Here is a 26,285-nt window from a genome sequence, read left to right on the forward strand (position 1 = left end):
TAAGCTTTCTAATCATTGTAATATTTTTAATTTTAATTATTGTATTTCATTATTATTTATTATTTATGTATGATTTTTATGGCATTCACATGTAATTAATCTAACTTCCTACTTCGACCCAATTAATTGCTAAATTGTTTGTTCACCGACATAGTCTAATCTCACATGCTAGGTTTAATCTATGTTTGTTGCATTGCATGCATTACATCGACAACATATCAAATATGAATAATTTCCCTAATCATTAGTAGAGGCCGCTATATCGAGGCGGGCGGGATTAGGTGTTCGAATTAAAGAGTTTCCTGATATATACCATCACCCCTTACTCCAGTTATCTCTGGACATCCGTGTCCATTGGCATCTTTGAGAGTCATTCTAGACATAGAATTCTAAGGGTAACGAGTTCTTAGTGTTCATTTCATGACTTTGTGTCTTGACATGGCACGAGGTATTCGAATGGTTTCCAATTTTTCCACAATAAATTGGTGGCGACTCCACAAATGCAGGCTTATTCAACCTTTCACCGGTTTCAATGCCTCACTAATCGGTAACGGCCCATGACGTGCTTTGTCAAACCAAGGTTCCGTGGGAGAAGTGTCGCCGCCTCGAAACCAACGCGCGGGTGCGCGCGGTGCGGGTGGCCCATGTTCACAGTTTGGCGACTCCGCTGGGAATGATACACTTACGTGTTACCCAGGGTGAAACTTGAAATAGGTTAGAGAATAGTTTATACGAGACAGTTGTCGGTTTTCATTCGGCCTTCCTAGGCTTAACCCAACCCTTTCGACAAATTGTCCCATCTGGACGGTCCAAATTTTTATCTGGGCTTAAGGATAGATAATGATTGATGTCAACCATACCGTGGTACATACTCATGTTTGTATCAAGAGCTTTCAGTACTCGAGGGAATGGACTAGGAACCGACCTTACTCATGTTTGGCACAGACCTCTCCACAGACCAGGGTTTTATTTCTTGGTGTGGCAACCCACCTTTTAAGCCAAAACCCATTAAATGCACTCAGCATACCGTTATAATGCCCATATGTATGTTTGTACCATATACGTGATCACCATTTTGTAAACAAAACCATGACGAAATTTCGTAAAATAAAATCCTTTTCAAAATGTAAATATTTTCGAAAATGGCCTAAAATAGTGCAAACTAAGCCGAAACTCTGTCCAAATGTCGAGTCAAAGTTCGGGACTCAAACTCATTTTCAAACCTCACTTCGAGTCAACACTCCTACAACTACACTACAGTTGTCTAGAACAAACATTTCAAAATTTGTCATTTTCAAACCTCACTTGACACAGTGGCACACGCCCACTTCACGAGTCGAGTCTTTTTGAGTAAGTGTGCAAAAATGGTCGATCGTGTTTTGATTCGTCGTCAATCTCTTATCCTGAGTTCCAAAATGGTGGGAACTAGTCACGAAAGCAATAATGGTCAACCTCAACCATCGGTAAATGGTAATGATTAAATCCTAGCTGCGCTCATTCGTCTCTAAACAAGCCAAGACCAAGCTTATGCTCGCCTTAATACAATCGAAGGCCGAATTGTCGCTGTAGAAGCCAGACTTCCTCCTGCAGAGGATGTCATTCCCGACATGGTCATACACGATAATATTCCACCCTTTATTGGACAACCAGAAGTCAATCTTCCCCCAGGACCCACTGAAGCTGAAAAGCGACTCCAATATTTGGAGGAGCAACTAATGTACCTCAAGGGAGATGGCATCTACAGGGAAAACAATCGCAAGTATGAGGCGGTAAATGCTCAACAGCCAACTAACTTCAACATGACTGACATCCCGAAGTTTAAGGGGCGTGAAAACCCGTTGAACCATATTAGTGCCTTTAAAGATTATATGTCTATCAAAGGCATCAAGCCAGAGATGTTCCTAAGGATCTTTCTTTCATCTCTCGATACTATTCCTAAGCAATGCTTCTACTCATTGGAATACAAGAAAATTGCTACTTGAGATGATGCTGCAATTGAGTTCACCAAACAATATGCAGATAATGCAGAAATTCAATTCAATATGCGTACTCTAAAGGATCTTACCCAAAATGAGAAAGAAGGATTCACTGACTTCCTAAGTAGGTGGAGAAAGACTAGCACACAACTCATCGAATGCCCAGACGAGGCTACTCTTATTGAAAAGTTCGTGCACAACTTAAGGCCAATCTATGCGAACCACCTAAGATACTAAAACATAAAGTCTTTCAAAGACTTAACTGTATTAGGCACAAGAATAGAAGACGACATCCGTAAAGGACTCTTGTCCAAAATGGCAGGTCGCGGATATCAAGGCACAACGAGTCGTTCTTATTTTTCCACTAGCAAGACCGACGAGGTCAACCTTGTCGAATCGTCTACTAAGAAGAATGGCCCACAGAGGAAGTTCACCAACGTTGGTGACTCATACTCCAACGCTATAAAAAGACTAATGAAACAAGGTAAGCTCTAACCTATAGGACCTACACCTGACCCAGAGAAGAAGTTTAAGTTCTGGGATAAGAACGCCTACTGCGAATACCATAGAGGCAAATGGCATGATACAGAGAAGTGTTTCAAATTCAAACATGCCATTCAGGATATGATTGAGGATGGGCGTCTGCCTATACCTCCTACAAGTAAACCCAACGATACTCAGAATCCTCTTGGAATTCTGATGATTACAGATGAGGAATCCACCTTGTATTGTTCACACCTCATTTATTCAGCTGAAGACGAGGTCAATGCACTAGAAAATAAGGAGATTTATTCCACCATCTCCTTTACTATCACTGATTTTGTCGCATGGGCAAAAAGTGTGAGTAGACAACTTTCAGAGCTAGAAGCTATAGTGGCATCCCTACGAAGTCCAAGCACTATACATAGGGAAAACAGGCCAGTGGTTCCAATTTTTTCTCAAGAATCCACAATGCAAGAAGTGATCGCAGTGACCGAAGATCTAGTCGAGCAAATAATCAGCCTAGAAGCTGAAATCATAAGCTTAAGAGAGCTCAGTATCGTCAATGAAGTTTGGGAGGATGACGGTGAAGATGTATACCTCACAATACATCCTTTAGTCCAGACTAGTGAAGATCAAGATGTGGACCTCCTTACTCGCTCGGGACGTCCATATCAAAATGTCACTCAAACGAATGGTCCAGTTACTACTAATACAAATGTCATCACACAAAACGATAGCAAAGATACTTCTCCTGACCATTTATTGAAGCAAATTCAAAAGACAAAGGCTAATCTTTCAGTCTGGCAACTAGTTGCAAGTTCATTTCCCCATCGCCAGGCTTTACTGCAAGCATTTGCCAAATTGAATGTAGCACATAACTCTACACCTGACGACATGATCAACCTAGTCTTCCAAGACTCAGTCAAGCTAAGTAACCCAGTTACTTTCTCAGATGAGGACTTGCCTCCCTTCGGTGTCACTCATAACCTCGCTTTATATATCATAGTCACATGCTTGAAGAAAAATGTACCCATGACTTTGGTGGATGATGGCTCCGCAGTCAATGTCATACCACTAAAAACAGCATACAAATTAGGCATGAAAGAATCAGACTGGACTCCTACTAACCAAGGCGTTCGCGCGTACGATGGAGCGCGGCGTAAAGTAATGGGACTAGTTAACCTTACTGTGGCCACTAGGCCAATCGAGCAAAAGGTTAATTTCTAGATAGTGGACATAGAAGCATCTTTCAATATACTTTTGGGTAGGCCCTAGATTCATGCTTCCAAAGCAGTAACATCCACCTTACACCAGAAAATCAAGATCCCTCTAGATGGCAAGGTAGTGACGATCACTTCGTCACCTATCAAGGCCGTGATAGAGAAAATGTCAAGCAACCAAGTAATTGTAAATCATAAACGTTATAGAGAGCGAGCTCGCTCCCTTATATTTTGATCCATACTCCAACTTAGTGGTCAACCACATGCTCAAATCCCAGGGATACTTCCTAGGAATGCCGTTAAACCTTATCAGAGAGAGTACCTTTGCACCTATTAAAGAATGTGACTTCCAAAAGATACCACTAGGCTTAGGGTACAAACCCACGAAAGCCAAAACACTTAAAATGCTTACTCAATTTCGGAATCGCAAGAATAAGGGAATCAAAATGCAACCTTATCTCCCTACACTAAATGGTTACTTCGTCAGAGACGGGGACTGTGAAAATTTTTATGCATTTCCCGAACCTTGGAGAAACAAAGGCGTTCAGCTAGCTGGAATCGAGGTCTTCCACGATTGCTACATCATTCCTCCAGAAACGGTTCCTACCGTCAAAGCTCGTTAGACACCTTGTCTCGACGAATAGGTTTTTAGCCTCCTGTTTGGAGAGGATCGATTTGTCAGGGCAGCGCAGGATGAGATCATTACCATGATACTTCAAGATGACCATTTCAACCCTACATCATTGATCACCGACACCAACTCAAACCAGCATAAAGGATGGAGGAAGTCGATCAAATGGACCAACAGTCAAGGAAAGCTCTTCAAGGTTACTACTGGAGAAGGAGAGATGTTTAAAGGAGAACCCGAAGATGATGAATTCGTGTCAGAGTCGGAGTCAGACTAGGAATCGGAATCGGAACCTAAGTCTAGAGAAGTCGCTAGAGAATCTCTTCCTGTCATCAGTCCCCACCCCTCTGTTTCTCCTAGCATAGCATCACCTAGTAACAGTAGCTTGGGAAATGTCCCAACAACTGTCCCTTTACCGCCACTGACTACTGCGCAGATGGCTTCTTTGTTTTAGCTATTTCAAATTTTAATATGAATAAATCTGATTCTGCTTACTCGTTGTGTTATTCTGAATGCAGTTCTATTTACGATGATAATGAGGATGATCCTGACCCAGACTCAATCGAATTACCTCCCTATGTAATCAAAGAAATACTAGAAGAGGGGAAAGGGGCACCAATTATAGAAAACACCGAACCTATCAATGTAGGAACGAAATTAGAACCCCAAGAACTTAGGATAGAGACGACCCTAGACCCAACTGAAAGGGCCAATTTTATGGACCTCCTGCACGAGTTCAAAGACGTCTTCGCTTGGTCTTACAAGGACATGCTAGGGATCGACAGGGATATTGCAGAGCATCGCGTTCTAATCTAACCAGTTTTCAAATCTGTAAAACAGAAGCTTCGTCAGATGAGGACAGAGTGGGTTCTTAAGATTAAAGAAGAAGTCGATAAGCAGTTCAAAGCCGGGTTCATCAAAGTTCCCGAGTATTGACACTGGGTGGCTAACATAGTCCCCGTACCCAAAAAGGATGGACGAATCCGGGTTTGTGTTGATTTCAGAGACTTGAATAAAGCGAGTCCTAAAGACGACTTCCTTCTGCCACAAATCGACATATTGGTAGACAATACAGCCGATCACGCATTATTATCCTTCATGGACGGGTATGCAGGGTACAACCAAATCAAAATGGTCGTAGAAGATATGCACAAGACATCCTTCGTCACTCAGTGGGGCACGTACTGTTATACTGTTATGCCATTCGGGCTAATCAATGCTGGGGCTACATACCAACATACTGCGACTACTTTGCTACATGACATGATGCACAAAGAAGTGGAGATGTAGGTAGATGATATGATTGTCAAATCTAAGGATAGGAAAGGGCACATCGATAACCTTCGCAAATTCTCCCTCAGATTGCGTAAGTACAACATGAGGCTCAATCCTCAGAAATGTGCGTTCGGAGTAACGTCAGGCAAGCTTCTGGGATACATCGTCAACCAGAGGGGAATAGAAATTGATCCATCCAAGATTAAGGCCTTAATCGAAATGCTACAACCCCAGACAAAAAAGGAGGTTAGAGGGTTCTTGGGCAAAGGGCAATACATAAGTCGATTCATATCGAAGCTCACTATGATCTGCAAACCTATCTTCAAAAAGCTCAAGATAAAGGACCATACCATATGGGTCGAAGACTGTCAAAAGGCATTTGATAGGATAAAGGAGATACTGGCTAAGCCACCGGTGCTAATGCCTCCCCAATGAGATCAACCTCTTGGTTTATATCTCACAGTCACCGAAACAACCATGGGGGCTATGCTCGCGCAAACTGTTGGAAAAGAAAAAAGGGCTATCTACTACCTTAGTAAGAAGTGCCATGGTGGCATCTCAGATAGGTGACTGGAGTATCATCCTTGAATCCGACGCGGTCCATTCGCGCTTGCATAGGCTATTTATTTAAGTTAGGTCCTTTTATTATAAGCTTTGCTATGTGATTTTCAATTGCATCCATGTTTAAGTTAGACTTCGTTAGTGAGAAATAAACGCACAAGTAACAAAAAACAAGAGTTATTAATTCAAAGATTGATTGTTATTCATTTAACCATTAATTGGTGTTGTGTTAGAAATATTAGTTGTTTTATGTTACTAGGTGTATTGCATGTTCTTGTGGTGTTATAATAAATGATTTATTTATTTCCATGTTTGATATCTCGAACTTCGAGGACGAGTTTAATTTTTAGAAGGAAGGAATGTGATACTATAAATGTTTTGAGTTATTTGTGACATTTTGTGATAAGATTGGTGTGGTTGATAATCGTAAATGGATAATTGTGTTATCATAAGTTGGATGGTACTCAGTTGTGTGGATGTTTGTAGATGTCGTTTTAGTAGTTATTGGCGAACTTCGGGACGGAGTTCATTTTAAAGGGGGAAGACTGTAATACCCCGTATTTTAATAATAATTTATGAGAATAATTTATGTAATTTAAATAAATATAATTAATGACATTTCTGATAATAGTTGCGAATAAGACGTTAATTAAATAATAAAGTGAGCAAGTCGGCATTTAGGCTTAGCTAATAGTAAGGCCTTGGGCCGTGTGCTATAATTGTATGGACATGTTTTATTGGCTTAGTACGAGTTATAGTCGGGAATTGTTTCGGGATTTAATAATAATATTAATAAGGAGAATAAAAATAAGTAAAGGTAATAGTAATTATAATATTAATAATTCTAAATAATTCTAGTGCTATAGTAAAATTAGTAAAGGGAGTATATGGTAATCCTACTTATGAAAAGACTAATATAATTTGTAATAATAATAATTATATAATTTATAATGGTAATACTAATTGTATAATAATAATAAGGTAATAGTGATATTACATGGCTATCACCTCCTCACTGGATTCTTTTGCTTTGCTGTCTGGTCTGCATGCTAATCCAGAAAAAACTAACATTTACATGGCTGGCATAAGAGATAATATCAAGCAGGAAATCTTAACTGTCACTGGTTATACTGAAGGTCTCTTCCCTTTCAGATATTTGGGTGTACCCTTGAATGTTGGTAAGCTTAATAAGACCATGTTTGCAGACCTAATTGCAAAAGTTCAGAAAGTGTTGAATCACTGGTCTACCTATAAGCTTTCTTATGCTGGGAAAGTTAGCCTGATAAATTCTGTCATCTTTGGATTGGAACAATTTTGGTGCTCTACCTTATTGATTCCAAAAGGTGTGCTCAAACTCATTACAAAATTCTGCAGGAGATTTCTTTGGGATTCAGAAGAGAGTCATAGGAAATTGATTATGAAGAGCTGGGATTCTTGTTGTGCCCCTTATACTGAAGGAGGTTTTAATATTAAGGAAATTTTAGCTAGGAATAAATGCATCATATGTAAGTGGATTTGGGGAATTACTCAACACTCAGATAGCATTTGGACCAACTGGAATTATGCTTATAACATTAAGTCTGGTGATTTTTGGACTCTTCAGAAGAAAAATACTCACTCTGAGAGTTGGATGAGTATTTTGCTGGTTAGAGATGAGTGAGCCACTTTGAATATGGGGGCAATGGACCAGTGCTGAAAGTTTACTTGTCTGGCTTTGTGTCAAGAAGGGATGCATTCAGCTATCCTTACTTTATGATAAGTTTCGCAGGAAAGGTAATCCAATCAGTTGGGGGGCAACAGTCTGGCATCGAGCTGTTCTGCCTAAGCACAGTGTATTTCTTATGCTTGATATGCAACAGAAACTGGCCACTATTGATAAATTGAACCACAGGGGGATCTCACTGGTTAACAGATGTGTTTTATGCAAAGCTGACAATGAAACGCATAAACACTTGTTCTTTCAGTGCATTTTTTCTGCTGCTATTTGGCATCAAGTTTTGCATTGGTTAAGAATGCAGCACAGGACGTCTAAACTGAGCAAAGAGGTTCACTGGATAGCGGGTAAGAAGGTCAGGAAGCATTGGAAGGCTCAATGGTTTTCTAGCTGCTTGGGGGCTACAGTTTATAGTCTATGGGAGGAAAGAAATATCAGAATTTTTCAGGGGTTAGAACATGATGTAGATTATGTTGTCAAACGCATAAAATATTTTGTTCGCATACGATTATTGTCTGTAAATTCTCCCTCAAAAGAAGGGGAGATTATAGGGTCTTTAAATGCTTGATTAGGTTCTCTATTGGTTCTCTTTTGTAAGATTGGCCTCCTTTTTTTCCCTATATGGAAGAATACATGGCTTGCTATTCTTGCAAAAAAAAAAGGTAATAGTGATAGTTTCCTAATTGTTTTCTTATACCCTATGACCTACCTATATAAATATATAGACCTTCTCCATCAATAAACACAAATAATTCAAGGAAGAAATAATTCAACATAAAGAGAAAAGAGAAGGAAGAACTAGCTAGGAGATCGTCACAAGGTAATAATCTAATCGTCTCATAACATACTCACCTTAAGACTAATATAACTCGTTAAATAGACAACCGTTGACTGACCCGAGACCGTGACCTTGACCGTGGACCAGCAGGGTGTGACCGGACCCACCATTGACCACCGCTGACCGACGGTAAGGGGTTTGTTATTAGGGTTTTCGTTGGTGGATAGGTGTGTTTGTATCGTGGGTTTTTGAGCCTTGTTTCGAGTGACCCAGACCTGACCGGGACGAGGGTTGGCATTTGGGTGAAGGGTCTACCGTCTTGGGTGCTCAAGGGTGGCGCTTTGTGCGGTGGTTGGTCGAAAAATGCGAAACAAGGGAAGTTGTTGGTGTTGGTATGTAATCGTCTTGAGTTGATGGTCGTGACTCATGTAGTTGGGTCGAGGGGTTGAGGTGACCACCCCTTGAACCACCCTGAGTCAGTGGTGATGAAGGTGGTTGCCAGAGGTGGTGTAGTGTCGGGTAGATGTGGTGTCAGGTATTGGTGTTTGTGTATGGGTTGTGGTTATGTGTCGTGTTGGAGGGGTTGTGGGTGGTCGTGCGTGGACGTGGCAAGTGGTGGGAGTAATGTGGGTCAAGGAAGACGGGTTAATTGTGATGAACCATAATGGGAAGCAGATTTGACAGGTACTAAAGGTTAGTTGATTTGGGAGCTATGGGAATGCGTGAGGACTTGGCCAGTCTACCTAGAAGTCTAGACCACATAGAATATTTAATCACTTTGTTTATTTCTGCTGCGAGTTGTAATAATTTTATTTTAAGTTTTAATTGGTTAAATTGTAATAAACATGTAATTCACTAAAGTTTTAATTTAAATACTTTGCTGAGTTGGAATTTGTTATTCACTACATCGGGAAACCGAGATGGTAAAGCTCTTATTTACTTGGGATGTCTAGCTAAAGGCTCCTGAATAAATGGGAGTGTTACATACAGATAAAACCATTAAGCAACTCATAATTATATAACGCCGACCACCAGTGGTAGGAATGACATATTTATTCAAACTTACAATTTTCTTTTTGATGTCCTTATCATATTCAGTTTCCGTCTTTCCATTCTTAGGAGTGTGACCTTCCACCCAAGCGTCGAGACGACTGAATTTTCCAAGATTTGCCTACAATTCATTCATCACATTGATATCCTCTCAAAATATGTATGATTACTATGAACATATATAACATCCGACTAAAACACCTAGTAGTCTAATACTATAAGAATTATGTACTTACAAGTTCCTTCTTAATCAATCTATAACTACCTCGGGAGCCGTAAAAGACGGTCTTTTTCTTTGAAATGTTCGCCTTGTTCCTCTCACTCATAGCCTTCATCAAATAAATTGTATCAAGAAACGTAAGCATGACCAAACACTAAACTAAATATACTTCTTTACTTATTATTATTAAGTTACCTTAAACTTCTCAGACTGCCTATAAGCAATATAGTTATCCCAATTGTCTTGCTGACATACGGATACTTTTTTGCTGGTGGTTTCTTGTTCATCTCTCCGGTTTCCTTGTTGAACAAGTGTATCTCAGCAATCTTTAACTTCAAAGAACTGAGGGCTTCCCCTGTCTTTTTTTTAGGTACTTATCATACTTTTCGGGGACAACGTAAGCTAACTGCATATATGATGAGCATAGTTGGTACAAGTGTTTCGGCTAATACACATATCAAGTAGTAAATTAATTTCAGCTAAAACATTTATTATTGTATATACATACCTTTATTCTGTTTATTAGCACGGTGTTCCGTATTTTACTCAGTTTACCGATACGCGGCTTAACGAGAGGCACATACTGTCTTACACAACAACCAATCCAACTCGCAAAATACCCGGCATTCTCACCATATGGCATCCCCTTGTCTTTATCCCACTGTAAAAGATTAGGTATCTTTGAATTTTTTACTTCTGGGGAAACCCTGTGGTGCATTCGACCTGAAGTGTGTTGCAAAATATTCTCATCACCTGAGTCGTCGCCTGACGCATTTCCATCGTTTCTTTTCTGCTTTTCGACCATATCTAAAGCAGAAATTAATAAACAAATAATAACAATGCATACTCATAATAACAAACAAATCTCTAGAGAGGAGGGTTTATTACTTCTTTAAAGAGGAGAATTCGGATTGTTCTGGCGGCGGCAATGGCGATAATGATGATGACTGCGACGGCGATGGGGTAGGCTGGTGGTTGAGGGGAAGCTCAATGTTTGAGGATTTTATGTGGGGGGAGAGGAAGCTCAGAGTATATATGTGTGAATAATACAACACTTGCAAAACCTTGTTTAATGGAAAGTAATAAACACGGTATAAGAAAAACCATTTTATTTTGTTTCCAAATAGACAACGGTTATGTTTGAAACCGTAATTGATTAATACTATTTACAACGGGTTAGAAATAACCGTTGTCTGTAATATTTTCATTTTGTTTGATTTTCCCGCCAAGAAATAAAGCACCATTTTTATATAAATAACAATGGCCCGAACCATTATAACTGTATACGTCCTGAACAACGGTTTAGGTATAACCGTTTTATTTTATATTTCATTGTGTTTGATTTTACCGCCAAGAAATAAACCATTATTTGGTATATGTCAGCTAATTACATTATGTTTCTCAGAAAATCTTGCTTATTTCCATTAATTTAAAGGATTACAAGTTTACACATAAAGAGTACAAATTACCACCATACATAATAAATTAGGTAAATAACAATTAGAAGAAGAAATTTGACAATTAACTTAAGCCATGCCTCATTATTTTTGAGTTCTACGATATCCATGGTTAACTTCTTGCATTCTTGTGGACAAGGCCCTCGGGAACTGCGTCCTCGGGATCCAAACTAGGCATAATCGACTCGAGGTTCTTTCGAATCGAATTAAGACAAATTAGAGTCGCCACCAAGTTTTTTGGGAACTTGGAACCGTTCAAGTCAACTTTACACCTTTCATCGAAAAGCATAAAGCCAATCGACTACGAGTGATTAAAGATAAAGACTTGTACCCTATATCACTCGATTTGAATGACTCTCGTAATCCAATGGTATTTAGAAGGATCCACAAACCATAGATCTTGAGTAAGGGGTGAGGGTACGTGTTAGGAAGCCCATAAGGACACCTAACCCCGCCCGTCGATAACGGCCTCTACTAAGTCAAGTATCAGATTTCAAACAAGGTCATAGCTACTACGATATATGATATGCAAACATCGTTTTCAAAACCCTAACATGTGAAGTTTCTATGTCGATTTAGATGCAACTAAACTAACTTTGTCAAAGTTGTAATTTAACATGTGGGTTGATTGATCTAACAACATATAAATGAAACAAACAAGGCTTGATGGGAATGGGGGAGCCGTTGGGATCTACCCTATTACAACCCAGGCATTTCATGCCGACACAACGAGAAATTAAAGATACAACTCGATTTAAATACAATTGCTATATACGACACCATACATGACACATTACACGGCCATTCGGCCTAGGAAAACGTGCACAAAGGGGTGGCCCACGGCTTACATGACTCACGGCCTTGGGTCACTCCTCGTAATTTGTGCTTTCACTTAATCTCATCGAATTAGACATAGGGCTACGCACCAAAGCATGCATTAGCATAAATCGGGCCATGTTGCTTTAAACAACATGCGATTTACGACGCTCTTACATGCATTGGGGCACAACCATCTAACCAAACAAAACTAAGGTTTTTGGGAGAGGTTTTGACTCGATAAAAGAAAGCTAACTTGAAAATTACAACTCGATAAAAAAACGATAAATTACAAGTGACAAAACAATAAAGAACAAACGACATAAAACAAACGAGGCAAGAAGGGACACGGCCACGCTCACGGCCTAAAGCCACGTCCACACTAAATCCTAGGTTAGATTCATTAGTTAAATAGATGATTGCGAAACGGGATAGGAAACAAGTTAGAAAACAAGTTAGAAACGACGTTGATCGATTGAGATGATGTCACGCCAAGGCGTATTCTACACGGCCTAAAGGGGTCAAATTAGGTCAAGTTCGCTAATTAAATTAACTCATCGGGTGTTAATAAGAAGGTGCTAATCACGCACTCTTATACTAGCGAGAAATTATGTGAAAGAGAGAGATGCATTCAATTAAGTTACAGAATTGTTAGTTGATTTTTAAAGCTATGTCGATGTACCCTAACGTGTCTAATTAGGTTATTAAATTGATCTAATGTCATCTAAACGAGTTATATGTTAACAATCAAAGGTCATACTAACATGTGAATGGTCCTAAGGTGGGTCGAATTACACGAAACAAGAGAGGGGTCAAAAGCGAAGAGCGAAGTTAGAATTCGTTTTATTAATGCCCTACCTTGAACACGAGGATATGTAAATGAGACGGGGGGGTTTGACCGACTGATGTAGCGGTTTCTTTCCCATCTCAAGTCAACGCGGGTGTTCATGGTGGTACTTTAACTCATACTCGGACTAAACTAGTTTCATAGTTAATGATAACAATCGATAAACAAAAACGATGAACAAACAAAAACGAACTATAAAAAACAAACATAAAAACGAAATAAAAGGGAGAAAGAGGAGGATTTGAGGCACCCTCAACCTACATGTATTGTTGACACCGTCTTGAGTCGTAATCGATGGTAGATTTTATCTCGAGAGGCCGTCGTCGACGAAGAAACAAAGCAAACAACACGTTTTTTGCAAATCTGGACAGCAACTTTCAAACTGCAATTTCTCTCTCGTTTCACGATGAAAATTCGATTTAAAAGATGTTTTGAAAACTATAAAGAGAGGAGAACAGAGATCTTAAAACAATCCCTGCTCGTTTTGATTTATTGGGCACGAAAAATGAGCACAAACAGAACTGGACAGACAGGAAAAAGCCGCGAAAACAGAGTGTATAACACTCTGTTTTTCGAGGAAATTCGTGTACTCTCAAGGGCAATTTGGCTCGTAAATCTTTGTCTAATATGTAGATGGATGTTGTATGGTTAATTAGGAACAATAAACTCGAATTTTGATGGAGGTTTGAAGGGAGAACGAACGGTTTCAAAGAAGACACACAAACTGATTCTCTGTTTGTATGTCGGTTTTGTCTAGGGTTTTTGAGAGGCAATTAGGGTTTGTTTCTGAGGTTTAAACCTTGTGAATGACGGTTGTATGTATGGAGAACTTCGAGAAATGAATGTATGGTGAAGGGGTGGTATTTATAAGGAGTTAAGGTAGGGTAAAAGGGGGGGAGAGGCAGACGGGCTCGGTTTGCACATAGCTGCTGTCCAGCAGCTTTTGTGAGAGTTTGAGAGGCTTTGTGACGGGTTTTCTTGGTGGTTAAGGTAAGGTAATATGGGTAGGATACTAGGGTATGGGTTAGGGTTAATGGGCATGGGTTTTGGTGGTGTTTGGAGGGGGTTTTGGGCTCGGGATTTGGCACGCTAAACAGGGGGGCTGCTCGTGTTTTATGCGGGCTATTGGGGGGTGTTTGGGATGGGATTTGGGCCGTGGGTATAGGGTTCGAACTGGGGTTGGATGGGTAGAGGCTTAGGTTGGTTAGTGTACTCGAGATTCGTGCCAACTCGTAAAGAAAACGGGCTCAAAAACCGAGCTATAATCGAGCTTCAAAACACGTGTTTGAAACAAGTTTTAGATTTTTAAATCGATTTTTCAAATCGATTAACACATTAAAATAAATGATTTTTCAAATCAAATACACTTATAAAATGATTTTTCAAATCAAATATTTATTATATTTTCAATAAAATAAACTTGAAAAAATAAATTCAAAATAAAATAAAATAAAATAAATTGAATTCACCTAAAAAAAAGCTTTAATTTAAATATCATTTAAATTAATAAAATACTCCGTCGACAACGCTCATTCTACATCGTAAAACGAACCCAAATAATGACAATGACAACTAAAGAATACATGTGTCCTATCATCATCGGGTGTTTGTCGGGTTCTCTATAAATTCCAATATCGACGGATACGGGTATCTACAGAGCCCCCACTTTGACTGAGGCTTGGACAAGGCGAAAGTCAAAGTACACCCCAGGTCCCTCTCGACCTGAGGATTCTTCGGGTCGTTTATAGTCCGTTAGACTTGCGTATATAAGCTCGCCAGCCATAAGAAGAGATCATACCTGAAACTTCGTTGGGGATTGACTCTTGCTTCTGTTGTGTCAAGTTGTCATCGTTGGTCATCGACCCATAAAATTGCATATATGGTGGATTGAGCCTTATCCTTAGGCGCCTACGTATCCGTTTCTGACGGAATCAAACACGCGTCGTAGTTCGGAATCGCTGGACACATGCCCAAAGTTTATCATCTGCTGGCGTATGTCCAAAATTCATCATCTGCTGACATTTGCCCAAAATTTATCATCTGCTGGCGCTTGTCCGAATGGGACGGGACTTTCCAAGAAGGTTGCCGCCGCTTTCATCATTTGCTTTCAGCTACGGAATTCTTCCATTTCATACTCTTGTATTGAATTGAATCCTGAGTGGATGTCATCCTTTTCATCTTGATAATGGTCTCTGAAGCAAACGGCTTCAAAGCCCCCAGTTTGTGATGGCTCTAAAGTCGAAGACTTTAGAGCCCCCAGTTGAAGCATATCCTGCTATATTTAAAACATTAAAAATGTACAAGCAATAATCATCACATAAGCACATTTGGATCATCGATCTTGAAATTGGATCATTTAAAAGATTGGGTCATCGACCCGAAAATTGAATTTTGAAAATTTTGAATAATTGGGCCATCGACCCGACGTTTGAATTTGACATCACTTGGAATGTTGGGCCATCGACCCGAAATTTGAGTTTGAAAGACTGGGTCATCGACCCGAAATTTGAACATGTTGAAAATTTTGAATAATTGGGCTATCGACCCAAATTTTGAATTTGAAATGAATCACTTGGATGTTGGGCCATCGACCCGAAATTTGAATTTGAAACGAATTATTTTGATTTTGAGCTTTGAGATTTGAACCTTGACTTGAAATGTACCACTACTTGGATCATCTATCCATAATGCGCAAAACGTTTTTGAAATTTTGAAATTTTGAAATATTTGGCATTTTGAAATCGAACCTTGATGGGTGAGCATGAAATACGACTCAGACACTCTGTATGACCCGTAAACAACGTGGGCGTAGCCCGCTACCGTAAAACAAAAAAAGAAAATAAAACCATAAGTGTGCACGGGTTTTAATTCAATTATTGACTTAATGGGGGTAGAAATGTAAATTGGCCATTCTGACGCCAAAAGATGACAAACGGGAATCACAAGGTCGTCGGACTTGGGACGGTGATATCGTATGGCATGGGCGTGCTCCCGAGGGCACATGGGAATCAAGATCACTTGGCATTGACAAGGTGGATCAAACTCACGAAGCAACAACGTTGGCTTCGCCCAGATACTAAACACAGACTGATTTTATGAGAACACTTAGACATCACACATGACTTTTGTTGGGAACATTCTGTCACTCTTCTCCTCGCCTCCTTTCTTTTCAGCGAGTTTCATCATTTCTTTCCACCGCCTTCTTTCTTTTCAGCGGGCTTTTACTATTTTTTCTTCCACGCCTTCTTTCTTTTCAGCGGGTTTTTCATATTTTCTGTTCCCAACACAAACCCACATCTATGTGACTCAGCATCTTTGCCTAAACCATTAGATAAAGCTCATTCTGAGACTTGATACTATTCATCTGAACCTATATCCTTATCCTAGCTTACATCGAGTACTAAGACCAACTCAAACAAAGGTGGATTCATTTGGACTTGGTTAAGACCCGTAAGAAACCGACAAGATGACAACTTGGATGATGGGTGGATTGAATCCCTTGTTCAGAAGGACTGCCTACGTATTCGCGTGGAGCGAAATCAAATCCGACGTAGTTCGATCATGGTGCATAAACATGGCATTTTGATTGTCTGTACACACTCGAAGGTTTCACCTAAGGTATCATGTCGTATCCCATTCTAGTCTGTAAAGTAATGTTAAATCCCGTGTCTAGGGTTGGTACAAAAGGTTGTGGTTCTTTGGGATGTGGAGCTTGGTAAAAATAGGTTCGCAAGGTAAACCATCATTCTGAAGGTTCGTTTTGTGGTGCTAAGGCCAATGGGTTATGGCTTACATCGTGGTTGGAAAAGGTGTCTCGGGTTTGACAAAACCCGAGTGCAAATGGGTTAGAAAATAATGTGGGTTCAAATCTCCATATCTGGACCCTAAAAGCTGGGTGTAACAGCAGAAGCGGAATGATTCTCAAAATTCCCGACTATCCCCTTGTAACTGTCTCAGGAAGGACTTAGAGGGTAAAGAGGTTACTACTTACACTTATGGGCTTCGCCCATTGAACTTCAACTATGGGTACTTGACTTGACTTCTGGCTTCCGTAACTTCGACATTCAACCAAAAGCGTTCTGCAATTACTTCAACATCTTTTTTTCTTTTTTCTTTTTCTTTCATCTTTTTTCATTTTTTTTCTTTTGCTTTTTTTTTCGTCCTTTTTTTTTCTCATCTTTTCATTCTTTTTCATCTTTTTTTCTTCTTCTTGAAAATGGTCTTCTATTCATTCCCTTAGTCACAAACGGATACACCTTAAAAACTGGGCTTCGCCAACTAAATTGGGTTAGAATTAACAATTCCTTCTTAGAACGGGTTGATATCTTCTCTCTTCGAGAGGGGATGATTCTGTGGGAAAAAGGCTTGCCTTCCGTCATCGATAGGGAAACCAGGAGCTAGTCCGGGTTCATCATAGAATCATCTAAAGGCTTGTGCTAAGCATTGGTTTTGATGGAGGTTTCGAGACATGGAATAGGTAAAGGAATCAAACACAGGATCCTAGTGTACCTTACATTTTGAAACGGGACATATTTCTACCCCAGGGATGCCTTTGAGTGTGTTGTGCATTTTATCATGTTTCGGAATGATTGAGGATTGAAAACAAGAGATATTTGGAAACGAAACTGCAACTATTTATTGGAAAGGCAAATGCCTAACAGACTCGAAGGAACGATTCCAAGGACACACCCTAGGTCATCGTGGAACAAACGACTCAACTTCAAGAAAAGAAAGTCCTAGACTCGACTCGACTAAGATAAGAAAACAGATCCCGACTCATAATTTTCAAATCTGGTCTTGAGCTTTCTCTTGTTCAGCTGTCAACTTAGATGCTTGGCTCTAGTCCTTGATCCCTTTGACGGTCTGCCTCCATCCTGAGGTAGTCCTCTGAGGATCTACTCCAGTGATGAAAGTTGGTGAATCGAATTGTCTTTTATTAACTTCGTTAACGAGAGGAGTACATTCTAGAGCAAGACTCCCAACTTAAATTTCATTCTTCGGGTTTGGCAAGAATTCAAAGCAATCCACAAATATCTTCCCGATGAACACCCCTTTCAAGTGACATGGGCGTATAAGATGGGAATAATCGACATTGTCTTCGACAGAAACAAAGTTGGAGTGATCGCCAAATGGATTGGTGATGTTACTAGGTTTAACAACTGGGATCGGGAGCGTTCCGTTCTCAATCATGTCTTGAATTTCATGCTTCAGTCGATAGCACCTTTCAGTATCATGGCCTTTCCCTTGATGAAAGGCACAGTAGGCATTTGGTTTATACCATTTACCTTGTTGATCAGCGGGAGGGTCCGGAGTTGGACCAATAGGCTTCAGCTTTCCTTGGGCTATGAGCCTTTGGAGAGCATATGTATAAGTGCATCCGATATCGGTGAATGCCCTAGGTGTTTGGCGCTGCGACTTCTTCGATTGGCCTTCTAAGAGATTGATGGCTTCATCAATATGGGTCGTTGCTGGGGCCTTGGCCTTAGACGATGAGGCCCCTTGGTACCCTTTCGGCTTTTCAGCCTCTGCCCTTATGACATCATCTTCTACCTTTATCCCGATTCTTATCAATTCTTTGAAAGAGCCAAAATTCTGGTATTTCAGAGCATTGCGGTAAATAGGTCGTAGATTCTTTACGAACTTATCTACCATTTCAACTTCGTCAGGCTTCTTGGCTAATTTCACGCTTTCAGCGCACCATCTTGCAAGGAATTCAGTAAAGCTTTCTTTGTCTTTCTGTGTCATGACCTCTAATGTTCTTATATTGGTCTGAATCTCGACATTGTCAGCATAGTGCTTGCAGAACTCCACCGTAATATCTTCGAAAGTGGGGAAGTTCTTAAGGTCAAGATTGTAGAACCACGCCTTCGGGTGTTCATCCAGAGATTGAGCGAAAATTTCAGAGAGCATGTCAGCAGGTACTCCCTTCAGTGCTAAGTACCCTTTATAGGCCTTAACATGGTGGACTGGATCTTCGGTGCCCTTGAACTTTGGGATGTCAGTGAGTAACATATTCGTGGGCAACTTATCCTGAACTGGGGCATAGGCCCTAGCATTTTCATAGTGGATGTTCTTCCCCTGGGAGAGTTTCAGACGGTCTTCGATGAACTTGAACCGTTTCTCCAGATCAGTCAAAGGTGGGGTAGATAGAGGGGAATCTTCACCCAGCTTAGATTCGATTGCATCCATTCGGGTCATCATGAGGTTCACGGCCTCAGTGAGCTTGTTGACTGCATCTTCCATTGCTTGACGTCGGGTTTTGGGCGGCCTTTCTACAAGAAAACCCCGAACCGAGTCAATATTTAAAGTAAGAGCCCCTGCACACTTAAGGACACGACACCAACTTGACTCAAGCAAAGACTCGACTTGAGACTGACTAACCAAAGGTTCGACTCACGGTTGGATTTAGACCTTGATTCATTTTAGACTCGACAAGACGACATGACTCAAGCTGTCATAGCTTGATTCTAAACTGGACTCGGTGTGACTAAACCCGTGATTGGACCAACATAGTCCTTAGGTTCGAGTGAAACGTCCTAAAGGGCCTATCTTGGACGTTTCTGTGGACTATCCTAGACCAAATGGTCGACCAACATGACTCAAAGCCCAAGAGGTGAGCTTGGGTGACCCAACAGGGTCGTGTTCTAGACTCTTGGAACGAAAAAACGCCTGGCCTAACACGGCCATGACCCGGACACGACTCGACGCATTTCATGCTTGGTTGAGGTTTGAGAAACATTTTGGATTGAATTTGAAAAAAAACGAAGGATCGATTTGAAAATGAGATTTGAAATGGGCAGCATGCCGGCTATAAAAGCTTATTTTGGCCGAAATTCTAGTCCTATTTGGGCAGCATTCCGCGTTTTGAAAATCATGCTATTTTGAAAGTAAGTTGTTCAAAAGTTCGGTTTTGAAATTAACATGGAAATTTTGAAAAGACTCGGGAAAAAAACACCTTGCACATTGTCATTCTCATGTTATAAGGATGTATGCTCCTAGACATCTCTAAGTCTCGGCAAGTCTTCTACAATAAGGTCTATGCCCTCCATCCTTTTGCGGTCTTATAGAGCAAGGGCCTTTAGGTAGAGTACCTAGAAGAGCATCCCCACCATCAAGAACCACGCGAGGCGGAGCGGAAGCAAGCAATGTGCGAGTTCCTGGCATAGTGGGACGTCGCCCCCCACGCATCACAAAGAAACGCTAGGACGGCCCGGGAAAGTCCTTAAGGGTTTATGCATGAATCGTAGCACTATGAGTAATGTTTTACTTTCCAATACTTTCTTTTCAAGTTTCACCTCGGAGGAAAAGACCCTAGAAACAAAGTGTAACTAGTCCTCTTTTCCCCAGCAGAGTCGCCAAACTGTGGACAAGGCCCTCGGGAACTGCGTCCTCGGGATCCACACTAGGCATAATTGACTCGAGGTTCTTTCGAATCGAATTAAGACAAATTAGAGTCGCCACCAAGTTTTTTGGGAACTTGGAACCGTTCAAGTCAACTTTACACCTTTCATCGAAAAGCATAAAGCCAATCGACTACGAGTGATTAGAGATAAAGACTTGTACCCTATATCACTCGATTTGAATAACTCTCGTAATCCAATGGTATTTAGACGGATCCACAAACCATAGATCTTGAGTAAGGGGTGAGGGTACGTGTTAGGAAGCCCATAAGGACACCTAACCCCGCTCGTCGATAACGGCCTCTACTAAGTCAAGTATCGGATTTTAAACAAGGTCATAGCTACTACGATATATGATATGCAAACATCGTTTTCAAAACCCTAACATGTGAAGTTTCTATGTCGATTTAGATGCAACTAAACTAACTTTGTCAAAGTTGTAATTTAACATATGGGTTGATTGATCTAACAACATATAAACGAAACAAACAAGGCTTGATGGGAATGGGGGAGCCATTGGGATCTACCCTATTACAACCCAGGCATTTCATGCCGACACAACGAGAAATTAAAGATACAACTCGATCTAAATACAATTGCTATATACGACACCATACATGACGCATTACACGACCATTCGGCCTAGGAAAACGTGCACAAAGGGGTGGCCCACGGCTTACATGACTCACGGCCTTGGGTCACTCCTCGTAATGTGTGCTTTCACTTAATCTCATCGAATTAGACATAGGGCTACGCACCAAAGCATGCATTAACATAAATCGGGCCATGTTGCTTTAAACAACATGCGATTTACTACGCTCTTACATGCATTGGGGCACAACCATCTAACCAAACAAAACTAAGGTTTTTGGGAGAGGTTTTGACTCGATAAAAGAAAGCTAACTTGAAAATTACAACTCGATAAACAAACGATAAATTACAAGTGACAAAACAATAAAGAACAAACGACATAAAACAAACGAGGCAAGAAGGGACACGGCCACCCTCACGGCCTAAAGCCACGTCCACCCTAGTTCCTAGGTTAGATTCATTAGTTAAATAGATGATTGCGAAACGGGATAGGAAACAAGTTAGAAAACAAGTTAGAAACGACGTTGATCGATTGAGATGATGTCACGCCAAGGCGTATTCTACACGGCCTAAAGGGGTCAAATTAGGTCAAGTTCGCTAATTAAATTAACTCATCGAGTGTTAATAAGAAGGTGCTAATCACGCACTCTTATACTAGCGAGAAATTATGTGAAAGAGAGAGATGCATTCAATTAAGTTACAGAATTGTTAGTTGATTTTTAAAGTTATGTCGATGTACCCTAACGTGTCTAATTAGGTTATTAAATTGATCTAATGTCATCTAAACGAGTTATATGTTAACAATATGAGGTCGTACTAACATGTGAATGGTCCTAAGATGGTTCGAATTACACGAAACAAGAGAGGGGTCAAAAGCGAAGAGCGAAGTTAGAATTCGTTTTATTAATGCCCTACCTTGAACACGAGGATATGTAAATGAGACGGGGGGGTACGACCAACTGATGTAGCGGTTTCTTTCCCATCTCAAGTCAACGCGGGTGTTCATGGTGGTACTTTAACTCATACTCGGACTAAACTAGTTTCATAGTTAATGATAACAATCGATAAACAAAAACGATGAACAAACAAAAACGAACTATAAAAAACAAACATAAAAACGAAATAAAAGGGAGAAAGAGGAGGATTTGAGGTACCCTCAACCTACATGTATCGTTGACACCGTCTTGGGTCATAATCGATGGTAGATTTTATCTCGAGAGGCCGTCGTCGACGAAGAAACAAAGCAAACAACACGTTTTTTGCAAATCCGGACAACAACTTTCAAACTGCGATTTCTCTCTCGTTTCATGGTCAAAATTCGATTTAAAAGATGTTTTGAAAACTAGAAAGAGAGGAGAACTGAGATCTTAAAACAATCCCTGCTCGTTTTGATTTATTGGGCACGAAAAACGAGCACAAACAGAACTGGACAGACAGGAAAAAGCCGCAAAAACAGAGTGTATAATACTCTGTTTTTCGAGGGAATTCGTGTACTCTCAAGGGCAATTTGGCTCGTAAATCTTTGTCTAATGTGTAGATGGATGTTGTATGGTTAATTAGGAACAAGAAACTCAAATTTTGATGGAGGTTTGAAGGGAGAACGAACGGTTTCAAAGAAGACACACAAACTGATTCTCTGTTTGTATGTCGGTTTTGTCTAGGGTTTTTGAGAGGCAATTAGAGTTTGTTTCTGGGGTTTAAAGCTTGTGAATTACGGTTTTATGTATGGAGAACTTCGAGAAATGAATGTATGGTGAAGGGGTGGTATTTATAAGGAGTTAAGGTAGGGTAAAAGGGGGGGAGAGGCAGACGGGCTCGGTTTGCACATAGCTGCTGTCCAGCAGCTTTTGTGAGGGTTTGAGATGCTTTGTGACGGGTTTTCTTAGTGGTTAAGGTAAGGTAATATGGTTAGGATACTAGGGTATGGCTTAGGGTTAATGGGCACGGGTTTTGGTGGTGTTTGGAGCGGGTTTTGGGCTCGGGATTTGGCACGCTAAACAGGGGGGCTGCTCGTGTTTTATGCGGGCTGTTGGGGGGTGTTTGGGATGGGATTTGGGCCGTGGGTATGGGGTTCGAACTGGGGTTGGATGGGTAGTGGCTTAGGTTGGTTAGTGTACTCGAGATTCGTGCCAACTCGTAAAGAAAACGGGCTCAAAAACCGAGCTATAATCGAGCTTCAAAACACGTGTTTAAAACAAGTTTTCGATTTTTAAATCGATTTTTCAAATCGATTAACACATTAAAATAAATGATTTTTCAAATCAAATACACTTATAAAATGATTTTTCAAATCAAATATTTATTATATTTTCAATAAAATAAACTTGAAAAAATAAATTCAAAATAAAATAAAATAAAATAAATTGAATTCACCTAAAAAAAAGCTTTAATTTAAATATCATTTAAATTAATAAAATACTCCGTCGACAACGCTCATTCTACATCGTAAAACGAACCCAAATAATGGCAATGACAACTAAAGAATACATGTGTCCTATCATCATCGGGTGTTTGTCGGGTTCTCTATAAATTCCAATATCGACGGATACGGGTATCTAAAATTCTTCTTTTGCCTTCAATATTTCATTGTCATTTTCCCGCTTCTATTCTTCAAGTTGATGAAGTATACTTCTCACTTGAATAATCTCGATATCCATGCTCGTTTTCTCATTTACTAACCTGTTTATAACCTTCCTCTGCCACTCAGTCATTGGTTCATCAACCCACTTGAAGTAATTGCATCAACGCATTTTAGTCTCGGGATTATAGAATTTGCAATTAAAAAACTTTCTTCCCGGATTTTCCGAAGTCCAAGAAGTCCGCAACGATGTCGGAACTGAGCAATTATATGTCCCTGTTGAAATAGAGGAAGAAGAAGAGCTACCACTTAACATAATTTGAGTAATAAGAGAGAGATAGAGAGAGAGAGAGAGAAGGTTATTTAAAATATGTTATTTTGCAATTGCATAATTTAACACGGTTCTTATAACAACCTTTGTAATTATCTTATTAATATCTTCCAATTTCCATTTATTTTTAGAGGTGTTTATATTCTAACACGGTTCTTATGCACTACTGTTGTGATTATATATGTTATTGTTTCATTCATTTTTTTGTTCGCAAGTTATTTAAAATCTATGTTAATAAGCATTTGCATGTAATAAAGAGTATAACTATATATTAAAACGAGCATATTATACAATGGCGGGAAAAAAAATTAAAACAAGGGAAAAAAAAGGAAACACAATAAAAAATAAAAAACCACAAAAACAAATAGCTAAATAATTAGTAAATTAATTAAACACCCTAATAGGAGTTTGACTAGGAGGTGGGTACTCAGGATAAACTTGATTATAAATCAAGCTTACTACATCGGCATCAAGACGGTGATCAAAATGAGGCACTTCTTCGTCTTCCCATGATTTCGGTACATTAATGAACATGTACGATATGAACCTTCTCATCAAATGAGCGTCCTCAGCGGTGGCAACCCATAAGTAAGGCCCAGCGTGTACATAACGATCCTTAGGGTCGTCGCCATAAAAGTCACTTTTGCCCCTTTGATGGTCACGTGATACATACCATGAAACGAGTTGTTTTGCTTGGCGAAAATCTTCAAGACCATCCCCTCGAAACACGATCAGAGCATATCCAAGAAACCCACGACTAGAAATCCAAGCCGGGTGGATTGCCCTAACATTTGAAAACCCATTCTCAATAAGGATGTCCCTCAATGGGTTAAGAGACTTAGAAGCTGGCTTCCCAGCACCATCGCGTATGACTGGGAGATTGTGGATTATGCACGTAATCGGGTTGATAGAGCGGGTTACTAATTGCTATGGAGATGCAACTGCGGATGGTGAAGACGACGACATTCTTTTAGTTATGATATATATGTCTATTATTTAAAAAGTGAAGTAGAACGGTTAGTAATAATAAAGTGATTCTTATTGTTACTGCAAATGTGATGCTATTTATGGTATAATAAAGCTATAATTAATTAAATTAATTTCATCCATACTTTACATTCAATTTTGTATTAATTGTGTATGCATGCATACGGTGAATAATGGTCAAACAACCAATAATAATAGGTCATGCATTGGTAAAACCACAAACTTTTCAGTTTTCACAGTGGATCTGTATTTACAACGGTTATAAGAAAAACCGTTGTTTATTGGTGTAATATGACGACGGATTTACAATAACCGTTGGTGATATATGAAATATGATAACGGCTTAACAAAGAACCGTTATCATTTTGTGTTATACATACGGTCAAACAATCAATACTGCAACTTTGAATCAGAAAAAGTAAAAAATTACAGGGCATGTATTAGTCAAATCACAAACACTAGAAAATCACAGATAATTAAACAATTGTTTTTAAAACGGGTTCTGTCCAACCGTTGTTGATATATGTAATATGATAACGACTTAACAAAGAACCGTTATCATTTTGTGTTATACATATGGTCAAACACGCAATACTGCAACTTTGAATCAGAAAAAGTAAAAATTACAAGGCATGCATTAGTTAAATCAATACCATTGGGTTTTTAGTCATTGGACAACGGTTTTTTGATAACTGTTTTGTTGTTACTAATTGGACAACGGTTCTTTGAAAACCGTTGTCTTTTTACTAATTGGACAACGGTTTTTTGATAACCGGTGTAAGCTAATATGTTTAACACGGTAGAGTTGACCGATTCTTATTTAACTTGTACCGTTTCCACTTTCCAATTCTTAACTTGTTAAGTTTCCAATTCTTATCTTATTATTATACCGGTTCCAATTCTTACTATCTTATTATACCGTTTCCAATATAACCCAAACTCATTATAAGTAGAATTATAATTTTCACAATCTTAACTTGTACCGTTTGCACTTTCCAATTCTTAACTTGTTAAGTCCTCCATTAATTTTGCACATCGATTATGTCGTCAAGTTCATCAACTTATAGTGGTTCATGTTATTCATCCGTTGATGATGATGATGAAGCATCATATGAACCTCTTGCAGGACCCCCAAGTAAATTTATGTACGCTAAACCCTTGACGTTCATCATTCACATTCTCCCGTATACACAGGACGGGCTTGGAAAGGCTATAGTTAATAGGTTTGATTCAGTTAGCCAGATTGAATTTGGTTCAAACTATCTACCCGGACAATGATGCGCATGATGGCTTCGGGTGGTGCGCCCTCATCGAGTTTGGCGGTGGGTGAGGAGCGGGAATGCTTTCGTCGCTCGCAAACTTGAGAGGGCATT

At 39.8% G+C, this 26,285-nt stretch overlaps 1 protein-coding gene across 1 annotated transcript; it reads left to right on the forward strand.

Moving 5' to 3' along the window:
• The first annotated feature begins 7,140 nt into the window (after nt 1-7,140).
• LOC141613366 (uncharacterized) lies at nt 7,141-8,425 on the forward strand. The gene is made up of 2 exons (XM_074432099.1): nt 7,141-7,788; nt 7,871-8,425. Exons 1-2 carry the CDS (start codon nt 7,141-7,143, stop codon nt 8,423-8,425), a joined length of 1,203 nt encoding a protein of 400 aa, XP_074288200.1.
• Nucleotides 8,426-26,285: the final 17,860 nt, after the last annotated feature.

Source organism: Silene latifolia, chromosome 11 (assembly GCF_048544455.1).
Source record: "Silene latifolia isolate original U9 population chromosome 11, ASM4854445v1, whole genome shotgun sequence".
Lineage (NCBI taxonomy): Eukaryota > Viridiplantae > Streptophyta > Magnoliopsida > Caryophyllales > Caryophyllaceae > Silene > Silene latifolia.